General features: G+C 42.3%; 1 protein-coding gene across 4 annotated transcripts in view; it reads left to right on the top strand.

The window, feature by feature from the left end:
• arsg (arylsulfatase G) overlaps positions 1–18,280 on the top strand; it is a 154,947-nt gene that overhangs the window by 34,893 nt on the left and 101,774 nt on the right. For 3 of the 4 annotated variants that reach the window (XM_062971160.1, XM_062971161.1, XM_062971163.1), the window contains exons 2-4: positions 8,762–9,136; positions 15,034–15,221; positions 18,112–18,159. In XM_062971160.1, the coding sequence (XP_062827230.1) occupies positions 8,907–9,136; positions 15,034–15,221; positions 18,112–18,159 (466 nt within the window). In that variant the 5' untranslated portion in view covers positions 8,762–8,906. Of the gene's footprint in view, positions 1–8,761; positions 9,137–12,539; positions 12,625–15,033; positions 15,222–18,111; positions 18,160–18,280 lie in introns of those variants that run through there. The other variant, XM_062971162.1, reaches the window with a different exon arrangement.

Consider the following 18,280-nt stretch of genomic DNA (forward strand, 5'->3'; position numbering starts at 1 on the left):
AAAGCACCCCTGACAGATGGCCACCCAGCCTCAATGTTAATAATAATCATCATCATAATAATAATGAGCATTGGAAGAGACCCCCTTGGGCCATTTAGTCCAACCCTCTTCTGCCTTTGTGTATCAAAAGGCACAAGCAAAGCACCCCTGACAGATGGCCACCCAGCCTTAATGATGATGATAATGATAATGATAATAATAATAATAATAATAATAATAATAATAATAATAATAATGGTTGTAAGAGAAGAAGATACCCCTTGGGTCATTTAGCCCAACCCCCTTCTGCCTTTGTGCTGTGGGGGCCGGATAAATGGCTTCGATGGGCCGCATCCGGCCCCCGGGCCTTAGTTTGGGGACCCCTGCTTTGGAGTTTTGTGTCAAAAGCTGAAATGGATAGACATTTTATGTGATGTGTTTAATAATGTTTAATGTGTTATTAGGGGAGGGTCAACTTTGATGTTTTATGCTGTTTTTTTATCGAGGACATTGAATTGTTGCCAACACTGTGAACTGCCCCAAGTCCCCTTCGGGGTTGAGAAGGGCGATATATAAATACTGAAAATAATAATAATAATAATAATAATAATAATAATAATAATAATAATAATTCAAAATACACACTTCCTAATGGTGAGAATGGATGGTGCCGTTTCAATCCCACCACTTTTTGTAACTGACAGAGGCAGAAGTGGAAGAACCGTATGCTCAGATTACTTGATGCAAATTGCGAAAACAGGGAATTTCCTACAAAGAAATATACCATCACTCTCTTATTCAAGAGACATTCTTTTAAAATATAGAAGATTATGATCCACTCATTGAGGATCACTTGCACAAGTATTTGTCATACAAGGAGACACTTGTTTCCCTTTATGCACATTACATACCCTCACATTATATCCACTATGACTGTAGTACATTTACAAGGACTATCAAGTTTGCTGGGCCAATACTTCCACAAGCTGCTGCTGCTACTTTCTCTACCATATTTTCTTTTCCTTTGATACTTCTTTACTTATATCCTGCTTTTTTTATTAAACAGTGATCCCAGGCAGTTTTCAAAAATTAAAATAAACACAGATTAGAATGAATGCTGGCCCTCTATATATTGCTGGGCTGCATCTCCTGCCATCATTCACTCTTGGTTATGTTGGCTAAGTCTACTAGGACTACCAGTCTAGTAGCAAGCATCTGAAGGACTACACAACACCTGTGATTTTGACGTATGCATCCACAACACAAAGTGAATATAATCCTTTCTCTAAAGACAAGCATTTTGTATTAATTGGATTAGCAAATCTTCCTTTCCAAAGTGAACTTCAGTCAATTTATTATTTTAACCCCAAAAAGAAAATTAAAAGGTGAGAGGAGGCTATTTTTGTATTAGGACAAGAACTAGACAGAAGTGTCATGTTTGCAGAACTTTTGTCTATACACATAATAAAAGTGAAAATATGCATGTATGTGTGTGGCTGGGGCTTCCACTTACACAGACAGCTCCCAATCCACAAATAGCTATAGCTCCCACTACTCAGGAGCCACTAAAGGACCTCCCTCCAATGACATTGCAGGTTATAGTGCTGTAAACGTGTACAACCCCTGCCAATGTCCTCCACAAACATCATACTGCCCCTCACACAGGTGAAGGCTTTCATACAGGGATAATTTCATCCTAGATTTTCTGTTTTTCCTCCACCAGACATCCCAGTATTCCTTACTCTCTCCGTAGGTGTGGAATTTGCATTACCCTCCCATTGCCTCTCCCATAACCCTTTCCTATTCTTTTCTATTGCACACAGCAAATAAGAATTGATTAGAAACTGAACATACTGGAGGATTTGGGGAGAATTCAGCATAATTTATAGGAGTTGTAGAGGCTGGGATGCAATCTAAGCGCACTCTGAACTCCACCAATGATGGACTTGGAACTAACTTGGCACACAGAACCCCCATGACCAACAAAAATACTAGAGATCTTTGGAGGGATTTATAGGAGTTGTAGTTCACCTACATCCAGAGCACACTATGAACCCAAACAATGATTAATCTGGCCCAAACTTGGCATGCATACCCAATATGCCCAAATTTGAATACTGGTGGGTTTTGAGGGGAATTGGCCTGGATATTTTGGAGTTGTAGGTACTGGGATTTATAGTTCATCTGTAATCAATGAGCACTCTGAACTCCACTAAAGATAGAATTGGATCAAACTTTACACACAGAGCCACCATGACCAGCAAAAAAATACTGGAAGTCTTTGGGGAAAATAACCTTGATTTGGGGGAGTTGTAGTTCACTTACATCCAGAGAACCCAAACACCGATGGATAGGGACCAAACTTGGCATACATCCCTGATATGCTGAAATTGGATTACTGGAGGGGTTTGGGGGGAACTGACCATCCTTTCTGGGGATTGTAGTCAGGGCCGGCCGGAGATATTTTTTGATGTAAAGCGGGGGTGCTGAAAAGCGCCCCCGCCACCGGCGCCCTGGCCCCGCCCAGCGTGCCCTGGCCCCGCCTCCCACGCTGCGTGGGAGGCGGGGCCAGGGCGAATAGTGAGGGGGCGGGGCCAGAGTTGGCCCCGCCCCCCGTGCCCTGGCCCCGCCTCCCACGCAGCGTGGGAGGCGGGGCCAGGGCACGCTGGGCGGGGGGCGGGGCCAGAGTTGGCCCCGCCTCCCACGCTACCCCCGCTCGCCCGTCTGGCCTTTTGTAGCAGGCCAGACTCAGCGGAGGTTTCTCCAGGCCGCGATTGCGGCCTGGAGGAACCTCCGCTGAGTCTGGCCTGCTACAAAAGGCCAGACGGGCGAGCGGGGGTAACGTGGGAGGCGGGGCCAGCTCTGACGCCGCTCCCCCCCCCCCCCCCGCCCAGCGTGCCTTGGCCCTGCCTCCCACGCAACGTGGGAGGCGGGGCCAGGGCACGCTGGGCGGGGGGGGCGGCGTCAGAGCTGGCCCCGCCTCCCACGTTACCCCCGCTCGCCCGTCTGGCCTTGTGTAGCAGGCCAGACTCAGCGGAGGTTTCTCCAGGCCGCGATTGCGGCCTGGAGGAACCTCCGCTGAGTCTGGCCTGCTACACAAGGCCAGACGGGCGAGCGGGGGTAACGTGGGAGGCGGGGCCAGCTCTGACGCCGCTCCCCCCCCCCCCGCCCAGCGTGCCTTGGCCCTGCCTCCCACGCAACGTGGGAGGCGGGGCCAGGGCACGCTGGGCGGGGGGGCGGCGTCAGAGCTGGCCCCGCCTCCCACGTTACCCCCGCTCGCCCGTCTGGCCTTGTGTAGCAGGCCAGACTCAGCGGAGGTTTCTCCAGGCCGCAATCGCGGCCTGGAGAAACCTCCGCTGAGTCTGGCCTGCTACAAAAGGCCAGACGGGCGAGCGGGAGTAGCGTGGGAGGCGGGGCCAGCTCTGACGCCGCTCCCCCCCCCCGCCCAGCGTGCCTTGGCCCCGCCTCCCACGCTGCGTGGGAGGCAGGGCCAAGGCACGCTGGGCGGGGGGGGGGGGAGCGGCGTCAGAGCTGGCCCCGCCTCCCACGCTACTCCCGCTCGCCCGTCTGGCCTTTTCTAGCAGGCCAGACGGGCCAGGGCGCACTGGGCGGGAGGCGGGGCACCGTCAGGGCGGTGCCCCGCCTCCCGCCCAGCCTGACGGCGCCCCCCCGGGCCTGCGCCCGAGGCGGCGGCGTCAGCTGCCGCATGAGTGGGGCCGGCCCTGATTGTAGTTCACCCACAAACAGGGAAACTGTGACCTCTACCGATGATGGACCTGGACAAAACTTTGACCACAGAAACCCATGACAAACTAAACCTACTTGAAGGGTTTGAAGGGACTGACTCACCATAGAGGGAGTTGTAGTTTACCCTACTACAGCACACTGAACTCCAATGAGCAAACTCGACTAACATAAGCTTTATGTACTACTGGAGTTTCTTGGGGTTCACCTGACATGATGTGAGTTGTAGTTAGTCCACAACCTTATGCATTTTGTACAATTAAAAACTGACCTTTTCAAATAATCCAGGCAACGCCAGGTACCCAAGCTAGTTTGAAAATAATTGTCAACTTGCACCAAAGTTCTCTGGCTTATCCTGTGACAAATAATTAATTTTTTAATGACATAACTGAAAAATATTCCCATACTCTTATCATTTGTAGAGAGAAATCTTAACTCCTAGAACTGTAATGGAATTTGTTTTGGTTAGTAATGGTGGATTGAAATTACAAGAAATGAGAATTTACTAAACATTAGGGATAACTTTCTTTTTAAAACTTTCTAAGAGCAGTTCAGCTGTGGAGCAGACTTCCTTGGACCTTTCTTCTTTGGAGATATTCAAGCAAAGGTTAGATGAGCATCTTCCATGAATGCTTTAGCTGCATATTCCTGCATGGCAGGGGACTGGACTAGATGGCTCTTCCTGTTCCTTCCGACTTGCTGATTCTCTTATTTTAATGGCACTCTAACAATCCAGAGCATATTAGGTTTTGTTTTTGTTGTATGCTTTCAAGTATTTCCCACTTACGGCAACCCTGTCATGTGGCTATCTTGGCAAGACTTGTTCAGAAGGGATTTGCCATTGCCTTCTTCTGAGGCTGAGAGAGTGTGACTTGGCCAAGGTCCCCGATAATTTCTGTGGCTGAGCGGTGATTTGAACCCTGGTCATCAGAATCATCACCCAATTCTCAAATCGCAACACCATGCTGGCTGTCCAGGAAATGACTAAATTGTTGAAATGTATTCCAGAATAAGAATCAGTCAGCAAGAATTGTGATTTCAGAGTTGAGACTAAGCTGACATTGTCAATGAGAATTTTCCTAAAAGACTCAGTAACCAAGCTCTTCCAAAATAATGTGGACTACAGTTGCTAATGAATCCCTGTACATCTATTTGATGTTATCTTTGTAAGAGTCAACATGATATGGAAAACTGGGATTCGACCCCATGACGTGATTAGTGGATATGTTTGAAAACAGAACACCAATTCAGTGCTCAACCTCCAAAAAGACCTTAAAATATATTTCAGAATGTTTAGGATGTTTCCACTGTAGCCAGAGGAGTAAAGCCTTGCAATGATTTATCTCACAAATCAATGTAAACTATTTAAAGTACATCTCACATCTAGACATCTGGAAACATTAGAATTGTTGACATCATGGTTTACCTCTCAGGGGTTTTCAGGATCAGCCAAGGCATGTTCCTCCAGTATGGAATGTGGTCCTTGGGCAGGTCCATTGCTCACGGATGAAACAGTCTGAAATTTGGATTGGGGGAAGGGACCCAATAGCAAAGAAAGATATACAATACACTTCTGCTTGTCACATTGGGATCCTGGACAAGTTACACACACTCGGACCCAGAAAGCCCCATGATAGATTTGTCTCAAGGTCACCATAAGTGGGAAATGACTTGAAAGCACATCACAATGAAATTTTGTGTGCATATCTTTCTGTGGTGTGTCTCTGGGTATGTGAATTACACATGGGATCTTGTGCTCAAAAATAAGGGATTTTTTGCATTTGCCATGCAATGCTTGCCTTTCTGCTGTCTACACAGACACCAGTGACTGTTACATGACCTTTTCTATGCATACCCTATTTTCTATCACACCATAGATCTAGACTAAATTACTTTTCTAATAACCTTCAAATACTAATAGGAGAGGAGAGTTCAAGCATGACTTGCAGAATTTCTGGAACTGATGTGTTTGGAAGATTAGTAAGAACAGATGCTTATCTCGTTTCTGTATGAGCTCCCCCTTTTAATCATTCATTTTGATGTTTTGGTAATAGTAGGCAAAGGTAAAGGTTTCCCCCTGACATTAAGCAAATGGAAAAGAAACAGATTTGGGCACTTGCAAATAGCCATTTCTATGCCTGCCAAATTGCAATGAAGCCTTCTCTCCATCTCACCTGGGGTCTTGATAGCACTAAGTAACAAAATTTGAAAAAAATATGTTCCTGTTATTTCCTGTTTAATTGTGCAGTACTTACTTTGAAAGTAGTTGTTTTACTCCAGAAACTTTGTTTTTGTGACGACCATAAACTATGCTGAATTGATTGTGGCTCTATGAGATATTCATTGAAAAAACTATAACAAAATGTGCTGCGGGATGTCCCACAAAAACAAAAACTTTTCCCCATGTTTTTATGATAGAACTAATTATAAAATGATACTTATAACCCAGGAACAAAAGTAATGTTACTTTGTGTATGTAATTGTTGTTGTTTATTTGTTTATTTGCTTCCGACTCTTCGTGATGTCATGGACCAGTCCACGCCAGAGCTCCCTGTCAGCCGTGGTCACCCCCAGCTCCTTCAAGGTCAAGCCAGTCACTTCAAGTATAACATCCATCCACCTTGGCCTTGGTTGGCCCCTCTTCCTTTTTCCTTCCATTTTCCCCAGCATCATTCTCTTCTCCAACCTTTCCTGTCTTCTCATGAGGTGGCCAAAGTACTTCATCTTTGCCTCTAATATCCTTCCCTCTAGTGAGCAGTCGGGCGTATGGACTGGTTGGATCTTCTCATGATCCAAGGCGTCTCAGAGTTTTCCTTCATCACCACAGTTCAAAAGTACCTATCTTCCTTTGCTCAGCCTTCCTTATGGTCCAGTTCTCACATCCATAGGTTACTATGAAGAATACCATTGCTTTAACTATGCGGACTTTCGTTGCCATTGTATGTAATAGGCATACCGAATATGCTGAAGATCTTCCCTTCCCTGAACAAAATACAAGGGAGTTCCAGTGCAAGTGGTGATGTTGAAAGAAGAAAATCTCAACATCTTCTGATGTTATTGAAGACTATTGAATTATAAAGATAAACATTACTGCATACATGATGTCTGGAACAGCACTGTGACAGTTTTGGAGAATAAGGAACAATTTGATCATCACTGTCTATGCCTTTTTTTTTTTGCATTTCCAAGTAATAGTTTTAAAAATGGAAAGTCATGGAATTATTTATTTGAATCTAGCTTTAATCATGCTTAGAGTAAGTCCATTTAAATCAATGGGATTTCAGTTAGTTGCAACTTAAGTTGCTGTGTGGATTTAATTGGGTGTGTTTAATGCATGATAAAGGACTTTTCCACACTAAGGAAATCTGCACGGGGACTTGGCGAGTATTCTGCGTGTTCCGCCCTGAACCTGCATTTTGCTCTGCTTTAGGCAAAGTAAGGCGATACTCCAGCATTTACAGGAACTGCAGTCTGGACAGCTCGATCAGATTCCCTTCTACTCAGTGCCCTGTCCAGATGGCCACGAACACCCTTTTATTGTGCCAATTAGTGCAAACGCTTGTCCATCACAGTTTCTTCTACTGATGTCACAATGGGGCATCCGTTTGACCAGCAAGAATGAGGTTTCATCTAATCTCTTTGCTGATGGTTCGAGCGTTCAGCTCTAACATCAGCATACCAGTTTTATTCCTTGATCCCCACTAAAGCAGATACATTGTATCAATTGTTGAATGGTAAATCAGCACATAATTAATCCAGTTGATTCAGTGGTTCTAATCTAGTTTGGATTCAGAACAGTATTTGAGCATTAAGTCTATCTATTTGATGTTATCTGTATAAGATGCAACATGATATGGAAAACTGGAATTTGACACACACAGAGCCCAAGGCATGATTGGTAGATATGTTTGAAAATTTTATTTACTTCAGTTAGGTGTATTGTAGAGCAGGCATGGGCAAACAGCCGAGCAGGCTGTTAGGAATTGTGGGAGTTGAAGTCTAAAACACCTGGAGGACTCAAGTTTGTCCATGTCTGTTGTAGAGCCTTGTAAAGTTGCTTTTTGACCACAGTTGACAGAATTCCCTGCTACCATGCTGCTGTAAATCTTGTGACCTTAGTGAAGTATACGGGTTTTTCAATATTTATAACTTTCTCCAGCTTTCATCTAAAAGTTAGCCTCTAAGGTGCTACAAGATCCTTTTGCCTTCTGAAGTAGAATTGTTAAGGGTAGTGTGTTGTTGAAGGCTTTCATGGCCGGAATCACTGGGTTGTTGTGCATTTTCCAGGCTGTATGGCCATGTTCCAGTAGCATTATCTCCTGATGTTTCACCCACATCTATGTCAGGTATCCTCAGACGTTGTGAGACCTCAGAGGTTGTGAGGATTCCTGCCATAGGTGTGGGTGAAACGTCAGGAGATAATGCTTTTGAAACATGGCCATACAGCCCGGAAAATGCACAACAACCCTTTTAAGGGTAGATTTGGGCTCTGGAGACTATATGTCCAGGAGAACAGAATTACTGGGAGATTCAGCAAAAGTGTGGGGGGTTCCCACAAGTCTCTTTGGTGCAACTACTGCAGAAGTCTCCATCATAGCTCATTCCAATTCCTTGGTCTCATAGGTAAATTTAAAGATTTTCCCCTGCCCTTAAGTCTAGTCGTGTCCGACTCTGGCGGTTGGTGCTCATCTCCATTTCTAAGCCGAAGAGCCGGTGTTATCCGTAGACACCTCCAAGGTCATGTGGCCGGCATGACTGCATGGAGTGCCATTACATTCTTGCCAGAGTGGTACCTATTGATTTACTCACATTTGCATGTTTTCAAACTACTAGGTTGGCAGAAGCTGGGGCTAACAGCTCCTCAGATTTGAACCACCAACCTGTCAGCCAGTTCAGCAGCTCAGCGGTTTAACCCTGAGGGTCTCATATGAAGCCTCAAATAGACTGAATCTGTGTTTGAATAAAGGTATATATAATCTACATTATTCTGCTGATTTTGGATTTCTCTCATCTCTTTTTCTAATTTCTTTTCCTGCAGAATAATGAAACTGCTGCAGAAGATAGGAAATATTTACATGGGCTCTGAAGATAGCAACACAAAAGGAAAATTTTGCAATATGAAAATATTTTTAGCTGACAGCTAAAATTCATGAGATGCCTCCTTGTATTACATTCCAAAGACCATGGATATCTTACTGCCTAAAGCACTGCTATTGGTGTTGGTTGTTAGTTTTATTGGATTTTTCCACTGTCATCATCGAGGAGTCTTTTTGAGTGAGAAAGCATCAGATTATAAGAAACCAAATTTCATAATAATTTTTGCTGATGATATTGGATGGGGAGATCTTGGTGCCAACTGGGCCCTGAGAAATGATACTCCTAATTTGGATAAGATGGCATCAGAAGGAATGAGGTAAACCTTTAACGCCTTGCATCTGCTGAATGTTGTTATTTATGACATGCCTCTAGTTTTCCAAGATCTGCCGTAAGCTTAAAAAAATGGTACAGACCCAACTCTTAAGGTTACACTCTAAAACAGTGTTTCTCAAACTGTTCTCCTCCAGGTGTTTTGAATTTTAGCTCCCAGAAATCCCAACCATCATACTAGCTGTTAGGAATTGTTGGAGCTGAAGTCCAAAGCATCTGGAGGAACACAGTTTGAGAAGCTCTACTCTAAAAGATTCAACAAAAACATAGAAAATGTATGGAAATGAAAATATGATATGTTCCAAAGCTTTCCAGCATCATAGTGACCCATTGGAATGACAACCAAGAAAAAGTCTGAGAGAGTTGACAGTCCCAATGACATTTCTTGTGAGCCATTAGAGTGGGCTGTATTGTCCCAATTGTGTTCCCTTCCCAGTTGCAGCTAAGTCAGTGGTCCCTGTGGGTCGCTAGATGTTTTGACCTACAACTCCCAGAGATCCCAGCCAGTTTACCAGCCCTTAGGATTTCTGGGAGTTGAAGGCGAAAACATCTGGGGACCCACAGGTTGAGAACCACTGAGCTCAGTAAATAGACTGGTAATAAGGGACAGCATTGATCCAGACCCATAAGACAACTTAAATGAGGAGAAAGAACAGCCCACCAGCACCATCTTCTAGGCACCTACTTCATAATAATGGCGGGAGCTCTGCAAAATATTAATTTCCTTTGGTGTACAATGAAAATAGACCTAAAAATAAAAGAAATATTTCTGTAATCCAGCTACAGAGATGGAAGGTTCTTCATATCCAGATGCAAACAGAACAATACAATATCAAAAGCTTTCCTATGTATGTGTTACATTTTTCTCTATAATGACAAGAGCTGTGAAATATTTTGATGTGGGGATTATCAGTATTAATGAATGGTTGTGTTTTTAATGTGAACAGAGACTGTTAATCGCCAGAGAGTTTATATCTGTTCCAAATATGTCAGTACTGACTTGTGAAGCTGGCCCAGGAAAATTGCAAGTCAAGAGGCTGAGATAGAGCAAGAGCAATTGGGACTTCCGTTTGCTTACAGTGCACATTGTTATCCCATGTTGCCCTATCTTGAACACAGTGAATACATCCTATTATGGCATATACACAAACCCTAGGGAGCAGTGGAATTACTTCTGTCTGTTGATTACTATACAATTTCCCTTAATGTGAACACAAACCTGTGCTAGCTCATTTTGCACAAGTTGGAAGAATGCAATAGAAAATGAATTGTTAATTTTTGAAGAGTGGGACTTTGTCGCTTCTCTGGCCTCATCTACACATGCTGTAAAATCCAGAATAATGTGGATTTGGGGGTAGGGGGCAGCTAGAAAACACTTACTCCAAAGGTATGCTACAGTGTGCATCTACATAGAAAACGTGTTAAACGTTAGGAGAAAGTCCAAAATCTGTTATAAAATGCACTGCAGGTGTTCAGTGTATGGATGCTGCAGAGTAGAAATTTGGCAGCAACATGTGCAGTGCTCATGTAAACAGTGGCAGTGTCAGATATGGCACTCACAGGAGAGTACAAACTCCCCCCCCCCCAGAAGAAATGGCTTTCTCCAACTTTTTCTTTAGTTGGAAGATTAGCTCAGCACATTTCTCCCAATGGGGTGAGAGAGAAAAATGTCATTCTGTTGGATCAATTCAGTACGAGGAGAGCTTTATGGACGCGGCAGGAGCTTTTTCATGGTTCCCAGGGTGTGTGTGGAGACTCCAGAGAGGAACTGGAATTCTTTAATTCTCATTTTGATCTGGATTATGTGGCTGTGTAGAAGCAGCCTATGTCTACTTGGCATTCATATATCAATTTAGAATGTGAACAGTGGCTTTTATGGTTCTTCTAAAGGCTAAATCCAGTTTAGACGTAATTGGAGTAAATTCAATGCACCAATGGAGTTTCCAACAATGTGATTTTAATTTCCCAAATATCATAAAGCTTTTTTTAAAAAACAAAACCTTGTCCTATTATAAAGTTTTGTCATCAGCCCTACTATAGGGACATACTTATGAATTTTCTGTACCATTCTGACAGTCTTGAAACAGCTTATCATGTTAGATAGTCATTCCTACTTTATAAATCCAATTTTGGAAGAGCTCCAACAAAGCTCTGATGGCTCCATGTCACCCTTCTTCTTTCAGAGTTCACCAAATAATGTTCTGAAGTTTGCAAAAGCTTCTATTTTCATGATGAGCAAGTTGATTAAATGCCATCATCCCAATCATAGTGAATGCTGTTTGGTGTATTCAGAAGAAGATCATTGAACTCTGCCACCTGTGTGTGTGTGTATAGTCAGCCTTCAATATCCACAGATTCTAGATCCACTGATTCAAGCTCTTAAAAAATCCCCAAAAGCAAAATGTTGAGTTATGTGCTATTATATATAAGGGATGCCATATTATTACACCTTTGTATATTATGTAATGAGTATCCATGGATTTTGGTATCAAGAAGAAGGGGAAGGTGCTTAGAACCCTAGTGGATACTGGGGGCTCACTCTATTCAGCAATTATTTCACCTGGGAATCATTTCTATCCTTGAATTTCTGCTATTTTCTCCTTTTGTCTTTTTTTATCACTAATTTGTAATTATGAAAAACTTCACTGATTGTCTTAAGAAGTTCCTGCTAACCCAGTCACTCCCTTCTTGCTGAAACCAGTGCAGTCTTCCCTCTGCATTTGCAAGTTTGACTCTATGTAACAAAATTTGAAAAAAAATCTATTCCTAATTTGAAAGTGTTATTTCCTGTTTAATTGTGTGTTGCTTACTTTGAAAGTAGTTGTTATACTCTAGAAACTTTGTTTTTGTGGCTGCTATTTTTAACCTTTCAATGTGCCATTTTTAACCTTTTGTGCAAACTGCAAAGACAAAGTTTTTTCAGTTTAATAATTTTTTTCCATGTTTTTATGATTGAACCAATTAAGAAATGACATTTATAACCCAGGAACAAAAATCATGTTACATACCGGTAGTGTTATTCATAGATTTAATTAAAATGTTTTCTCTTGCAATCTGCTGGTTCTCCAGGGCAACTCTATAGTTCTCGCAAAAGTTGACTATAGAATTACATGAGTGAACCTAGAGATCCCTAAAGAATACACCTCTACGAATCTCTAGGACCTAGGTCCTCCAATATGATTCTGTGGCCAAATTTGGTGGAAGTTCATGGCAGAGCTATGATGGGGGATCTATTTATTGTATTTATTTATTTACAGTATTTATATTTCGCCCTTCTCACCCTGAAGGGGACTCAGGATGGATTACAATGCACATATACATGGCAAACATTCATTGCCATTAGATATATGACATATAGGCAGATACAGGCGATTTTTAACATTTTCCAGCTTCCGGCTTCATGAGGATATGCTCGATTCCGGCCACAGGGGGAGCTGCCGCTTCATCGTCCACTTGTGACACCGAGTCCTTGACGTTAGTACTTCCTCATTTCTTTCTGGACGCTGCTGGCAGGTTTTAAAAAAAATATCTTTATAGGGGATTTTACATTATAAAAAACAGAAAGAAAAATATGTAAATCACAATAGTTTTGCAGTGAAAGTGGGAGAACACTTATTTGTGAGTAGAAAGTAGGAAATAAGAGGAGAGAGAAAGGAAATATATATATACACACACACACATACATACACATACATACATACATATATACATAAACACATTCATACACTGGCAGTTTTATGGTGTTATAAATTAGTTAAATTAGCCTTCCCGCATAAAGCGATACCTAAATTTTCTACTCAAGAGGTGCAACCGTCTTTCGAGATGCTTAGGTCAACAGCGAGCTAGGCTATTAATGGTTGGGAGCTCAATCCGACCCAGGCTTCGATCTCATGACCTCTTGGTCAGTAGTGATTTATTGCAGCTGGCTATTAGCCAGCTGTGCCACAGCCTGGCCCCAAGGAATCTGGAGATTCCTAGAAAAGTGTTCTCGAGTAAAAAAGCAGTTTTGGGTTTTTCTGCTGTTTTCCTACTGTTGTGGAGTCCTGTGCCCCTAATCCCAGCAAATGTGAGGGGCTGACTGTATTTGGATTTAGGCCTTAGCACTTTGTAAAGGATGAGTAGATGTTGTTCTCCAGATACTGCAGAGTGGAGACTCAGACATCCTTTCCAAAGGATGGTGAATGTGACAATTTCCTCCTCTATGTTCACTGTATAATTTTTCTTCATGCCTGGAAATTAAAAACTTTGCTCTGTGTTTTAAAAATATCATACCTTCTGTCTGAATATGGTCATAGTGCAAACCGTTCATCTGACTACGTGATGCTAGACTCCCAAGAACATCCTTGCTGTGCTTCAGTTCATATGAAGTCTGCAAGCTTTTAATGCTTTCAGATTCTTCAAGGTTTTTCCTGGAATCAATTACAGTTTTGTTCTATTAATAGCCACATCTCGATTCATTAGCCTCCATGATATAGACACTGCTTTTAGACAGTGCCTATTTCAAACTGTGAAACTAGCGTGAGGTGTCCAGAGCAGATCAAACTCATTTTGAAGCAACCTGATTAGGGAATGGGCTGTTCCAGGGAGATATATTTGGTGACTCCAGATGGTTGGAAAAAGTCATGCAGTGGGGAAACCTGATAAAGCCTCTCCTCTTATGAAGGAAGGGAACACCATAAGTGACAGCATTTTGGATAGTCCCATTTTCTCCACCTAAGGTGTTCTGTCTATAGGGTCCTAACTAACTGTGCTGTTCAACTTTTTGTTTCAATACTTCCATATATAAGAAAATGGTTTATGTATATATTCCGGTCGCCTAGTCCTTTCCAAATGCATTTCTAGGTGATCCAGAAAGCAGTGGAAAACATATCCTGTCGTTCCTAAGGAAATATAGTAACTTGTTGCAAATACCTCCCCCCAATAATACAGGACAATTGCAGTTATGCAATTACAATTACAGTGTTCCCTCCCTACTTTGCGGTTCACTTTTCGCTCCCTCGCTGCTTCACAGTTTTTTTCTGAGAGGTGTGCATGCGCAAAAGGTGCCAGATTCCCTTTTGCGCATACACCCTCCCTCTCGTTGGTGTCCAGCCAGGGAAACTGGCAGGCGCCGGAGAGGAAGAAGTGCAGGAAGAAGGCTTGCAAAGGGGAGAAAGGCCACCTAACTACTAATATAATGTGTAAATATTGAAATAAATATAGTTCCCCTACTTCGCAGAATTTCACTTATTGCGGGTGGTCCTAGAACGTAACCCTTGTAATAAGTGAGGGAATACTGTAAACAGTGCTAGATTATTTATTTATTTGATTGTGATTTCCTCTTTAGTTTTTTATTACTTTAAAATGAAAATGAGAAGTTATGGGCAATTATGTGGTGACTTCTGCCAGACGGATCCCATAGAATTGCCTGGAGGACTTACAAAATTCTTAGAGAGGACATTTTTTGTCAGATATGACTAGGTGAGACTGTGGGTATCAGTCTCATAGGTATGGGGGTCATACTCTATGTACATATATGTGCATATATGTACATAGCCATATGTACATAGCCACTTGAACGACCCAAAACATTGATTCCCATTGCACTGTTGATCCTCCAGCATTGAACTCGGACAAGGAGGAAGGAAAAGGATCATGGGTCTGAATGTCTGTTTTCACTAACCGCCAACACCAATGAGATATGGGTTTCTCTCTGAATTGATCTCAAAAATGGGTTTATAAAAATGAATTTAAAAAGAAGATATTAAACTTGTGATACCATTAAGTGTACAAATTAAGATTACTCCAAGTGAGTTTAACGAGATTAGAGTTAATTGTCAAACTGGGATGTGTATTCAATAAATAAGTTATAGACTGAAAGTCTCTTTTCTCCCCCTCCTTTAGATTTGTAGATTTTCATTCAGCGGCATCCACCTGCTCCCCATCACGGGCCTCTCTGCTTACAGGGCGTCTTGGCCTTCGCAATGGAGTGACCCACAATTTCGCTGTAACATCTGTAGGTGGGCTCCCATTGAACGAGACAACTTTGGCAGAAGTCCTGAAGGAAGCTGGCTATCGCACTGGCATAATAGGTGATTGAATCTATCGCTGACAGAAAGCGTATCTGGTTGTATTTTTAATTGTTTTTAGGTCCTGAATGAATGCGCCAGGATCTCGCGTTGCCACTGGCATCAAACAGGACTAGCCTGGCCATGGTGGTCCTCTCCCAGTGGGATTCTGTAACATGTTTTACATGGAGGTATCCTTGACATTTCCCCACTTATATAATACTAGCTGTGCCCGGACACGCATTGCTGTGGTTTATGGGAATCGTTTATTGGCCAGGTAGAAATGGTTGTGGTTGTGGGAAGACACAGAGACACTACCAGATCCTTAAAGTAATGAGATCCAAGCAGGGAATGTGCTTCTCCCTTTCTGTCATTTTTGGCCAGATGAACATTTCTTTCCTTCCTGTTGAAGTGAATGGAGTGATTTCTCTATTCTTTTGAATGGAATCAGGCTGCCCTGCTGGACAGGGAGGCAGAGAAAAGGGAGAGGAAGGAAGAAGGGAAGGGAAAGAGGTTGAGGAAAAAAGAAAGAGGGAACAATATAATCATATTGTGCTATGGTAATAATATGCTGGATATACATATAATATTGATACTAATATTATAATGTAAGGCAATATAATACTAATAATAATACAATATAATAATATTAATTATATATTATATATTAAATGCAATATTACTAATAATATTACTGTAACGAAAGGGAGTTGTAACTGCATGTCTTCCCTTTACAGTGTGTAACCGTCCTCTTTGTTTCTTTGTCATACTGCAATGGTAGATGAATGTGTTCTGCTCAGGACCTTCCCTCCCCAGTGGGTCATGCTCTTGAGAACAGGCTTTTAACAAGCTGTCAGAGTGCGCCAAGGGTAGTTGTTTCCACGTTTTAAAGACCTTGGCATTCATTAAAGCCAGTAAATATCTAAAATGTTCTTTGATTTAGTTTAGAAGGCTTGAGACTAGAGATGGGAAGACCTAAAAAAAATGGAAAAATTGGGAAGAAAACAGCTTTTCCCTATTTTTTTCCCAAAGCCATTTTTTCCGGAAAAAAATTGAGGGGAAAATAATAACAATAACTTTATTTTTATACCCCACTACCGTCTCCCCGCAGGGACTTGGGGCAGCTAACATGGGGCCAAGCTCAAATTCCAAAATGAGCAAAGTAAAATATACATTCACAATAAAACAGAGATCATTGACATTTAACATTACACATATTAAACCAACATTATAACAACAATATAATGGTAAGTAAATCCCGTAGAGGCACAGTGTATTAAAGCGCTGAGCTGCTGAACATGTGGACCAAAAGGTCCCAGGTTCAAATCCCGGGAGCGGAATGAGCGCCCGCTGTTAGCCCCAGTTCCTGCCAACCTAGCAGTTCGAAAACATGCAAAATGTGAGTAGATCAATAGGTACAGTTCCGGCGGGAAGGTAACTGCGCTCCATGCAGTCATGCTGGCCACATGACCTTAGAGATGTCTATGGACAACGCTGGCTCTTTGGCCTAGAAATGGAGATGAGCACCAACCCCCAGAGTCGGTCTCGACTGGACTTAACGTCAGGGGAAACCTTTACCTTTACCTAAATCCGCCAAATAAGAACAATATAGCAAGTTAAAATATAAGAGGGGCCAGTGGTCCAAAGAATACATAATTAAAGTCTGTTGATGTAGTTAAAAGTACTGTAATAAAAGAGGGGATTTAAGGTGGGATAGACAAGGATAAAGATTACCAAGTAGGGTGGAAAAAAATGCATCACGCCCGGCAATATCAGTGCTGAGGAGTTTATTCTTATGGTCAATCATTAAAGCACACTGGAAGAGCCTGGTTTTCAGATCTTTCTTAAAGGCTGCCAAGGTGGGTGCCTGCCTGATCTCCTTGGCAAGGGAGTTCCAGAGCCAAGGGGCCACCACGGAGAAGGCCTTCTCCCTCATCCTCACAAGCCGTGTAGAAACACAAAAGTGCACTCTTTGTAATTTGAACAAAAAGGGTGCAAATTAAAGTGGCTGCATGCTTATAATTCCTTCTTTAAAAACAATTGTGTCAGAACACCAAAGCTTCCAGCAATGGAAATGAAAACCTTGGGGTGCATCTATGTTGTAGAATGAATCTGCTTTAACCTTAATAGGAGCTCCAGGTGCCCTAATGTTAACACTGGTGGAGTTTGGGGAAAATTGACCTTTACATTTGGGAGAAATATGTGTTTTCTGATGGTCTTTGGTGACCCCGCTGACACCCTTAGGAATCTTGACCCCCAGGTTGAGAATCACTGCTCTATGATCTTTTTGCTTACTGTTTCCTGTATGTATGTTCTGGTGTGTAGCTTCCTTTACTCTGTGGTTTCTGAGAAGTTATAAAATGGGATTGCTGTCTTTCCTGTTGACTATGTGACCTGTTGATAATATTTTGTTACAAGAGAGATGCCCTGACCGGCTGGCAAATCTCTGTTTTTCCCGACAGATCGGAGATTGCTGGTTATTCAGTCTAACAACTGAAACCATTGCCTACCATAATTATATTTGGTTGTATACAACATGAGGAGATTCTGCTCTAAAGGGTTTTTTGGCTCTTCTCTAAAAGGTTATGTTCTCTAACAACCATGTCAAAGATATATTATTTATCATTGGAAAAGTACATATTCTACACACTTTTCAATTTTTCTGGAAAAATTGGTTTTGGAAAAAAACTGGGGGGAAATGGATAAAAACTATTTTTTCCCAATATTTCCAGTTTTTTTCCCCAGGCCTTCCCATCTCTACTTGGGACAGAGAGATGTGACATTCCAGCTCTTTTCCTAATCATAACAGGGATTTTTTCACTTGGCTATGATAACAAGGAAGAGTTTCTTTAGTCCCTAGTATTGCATATGCTAACATTACTTTATTGACAAGTCTTCAATTCCTTTGTTATAGGCAAATGGCACTTGGGACATAATGGTCCTTATCACCCCAGTCTTCGAGGTAAGGATTCTATCCTTCTTTTTCTGTGTTGGAATACACATTTTCTGGTGCAGATGTAATAATAATAAAACTTTATTTATATACCGCTCTATCTCCCCCCATAAAGGAAATCAGATGTGGG

The sequence above is a fragment of the Anolis carolinensis genome, chromosome 2, assembly GCF_035594765.1.
Source record: "Anolis carolinensis isolate JA03-04 chromosome 2, rAnoCar3.1.pri, whole genome shotgun sequence".
NCBI classification, from domain to species: domain Eukaryota; kingdom Metazoa; phylum Chordata; class Lepidosauria; order Squamata; family Dactyloidae; genus Anolis; species Anolis carolinensis.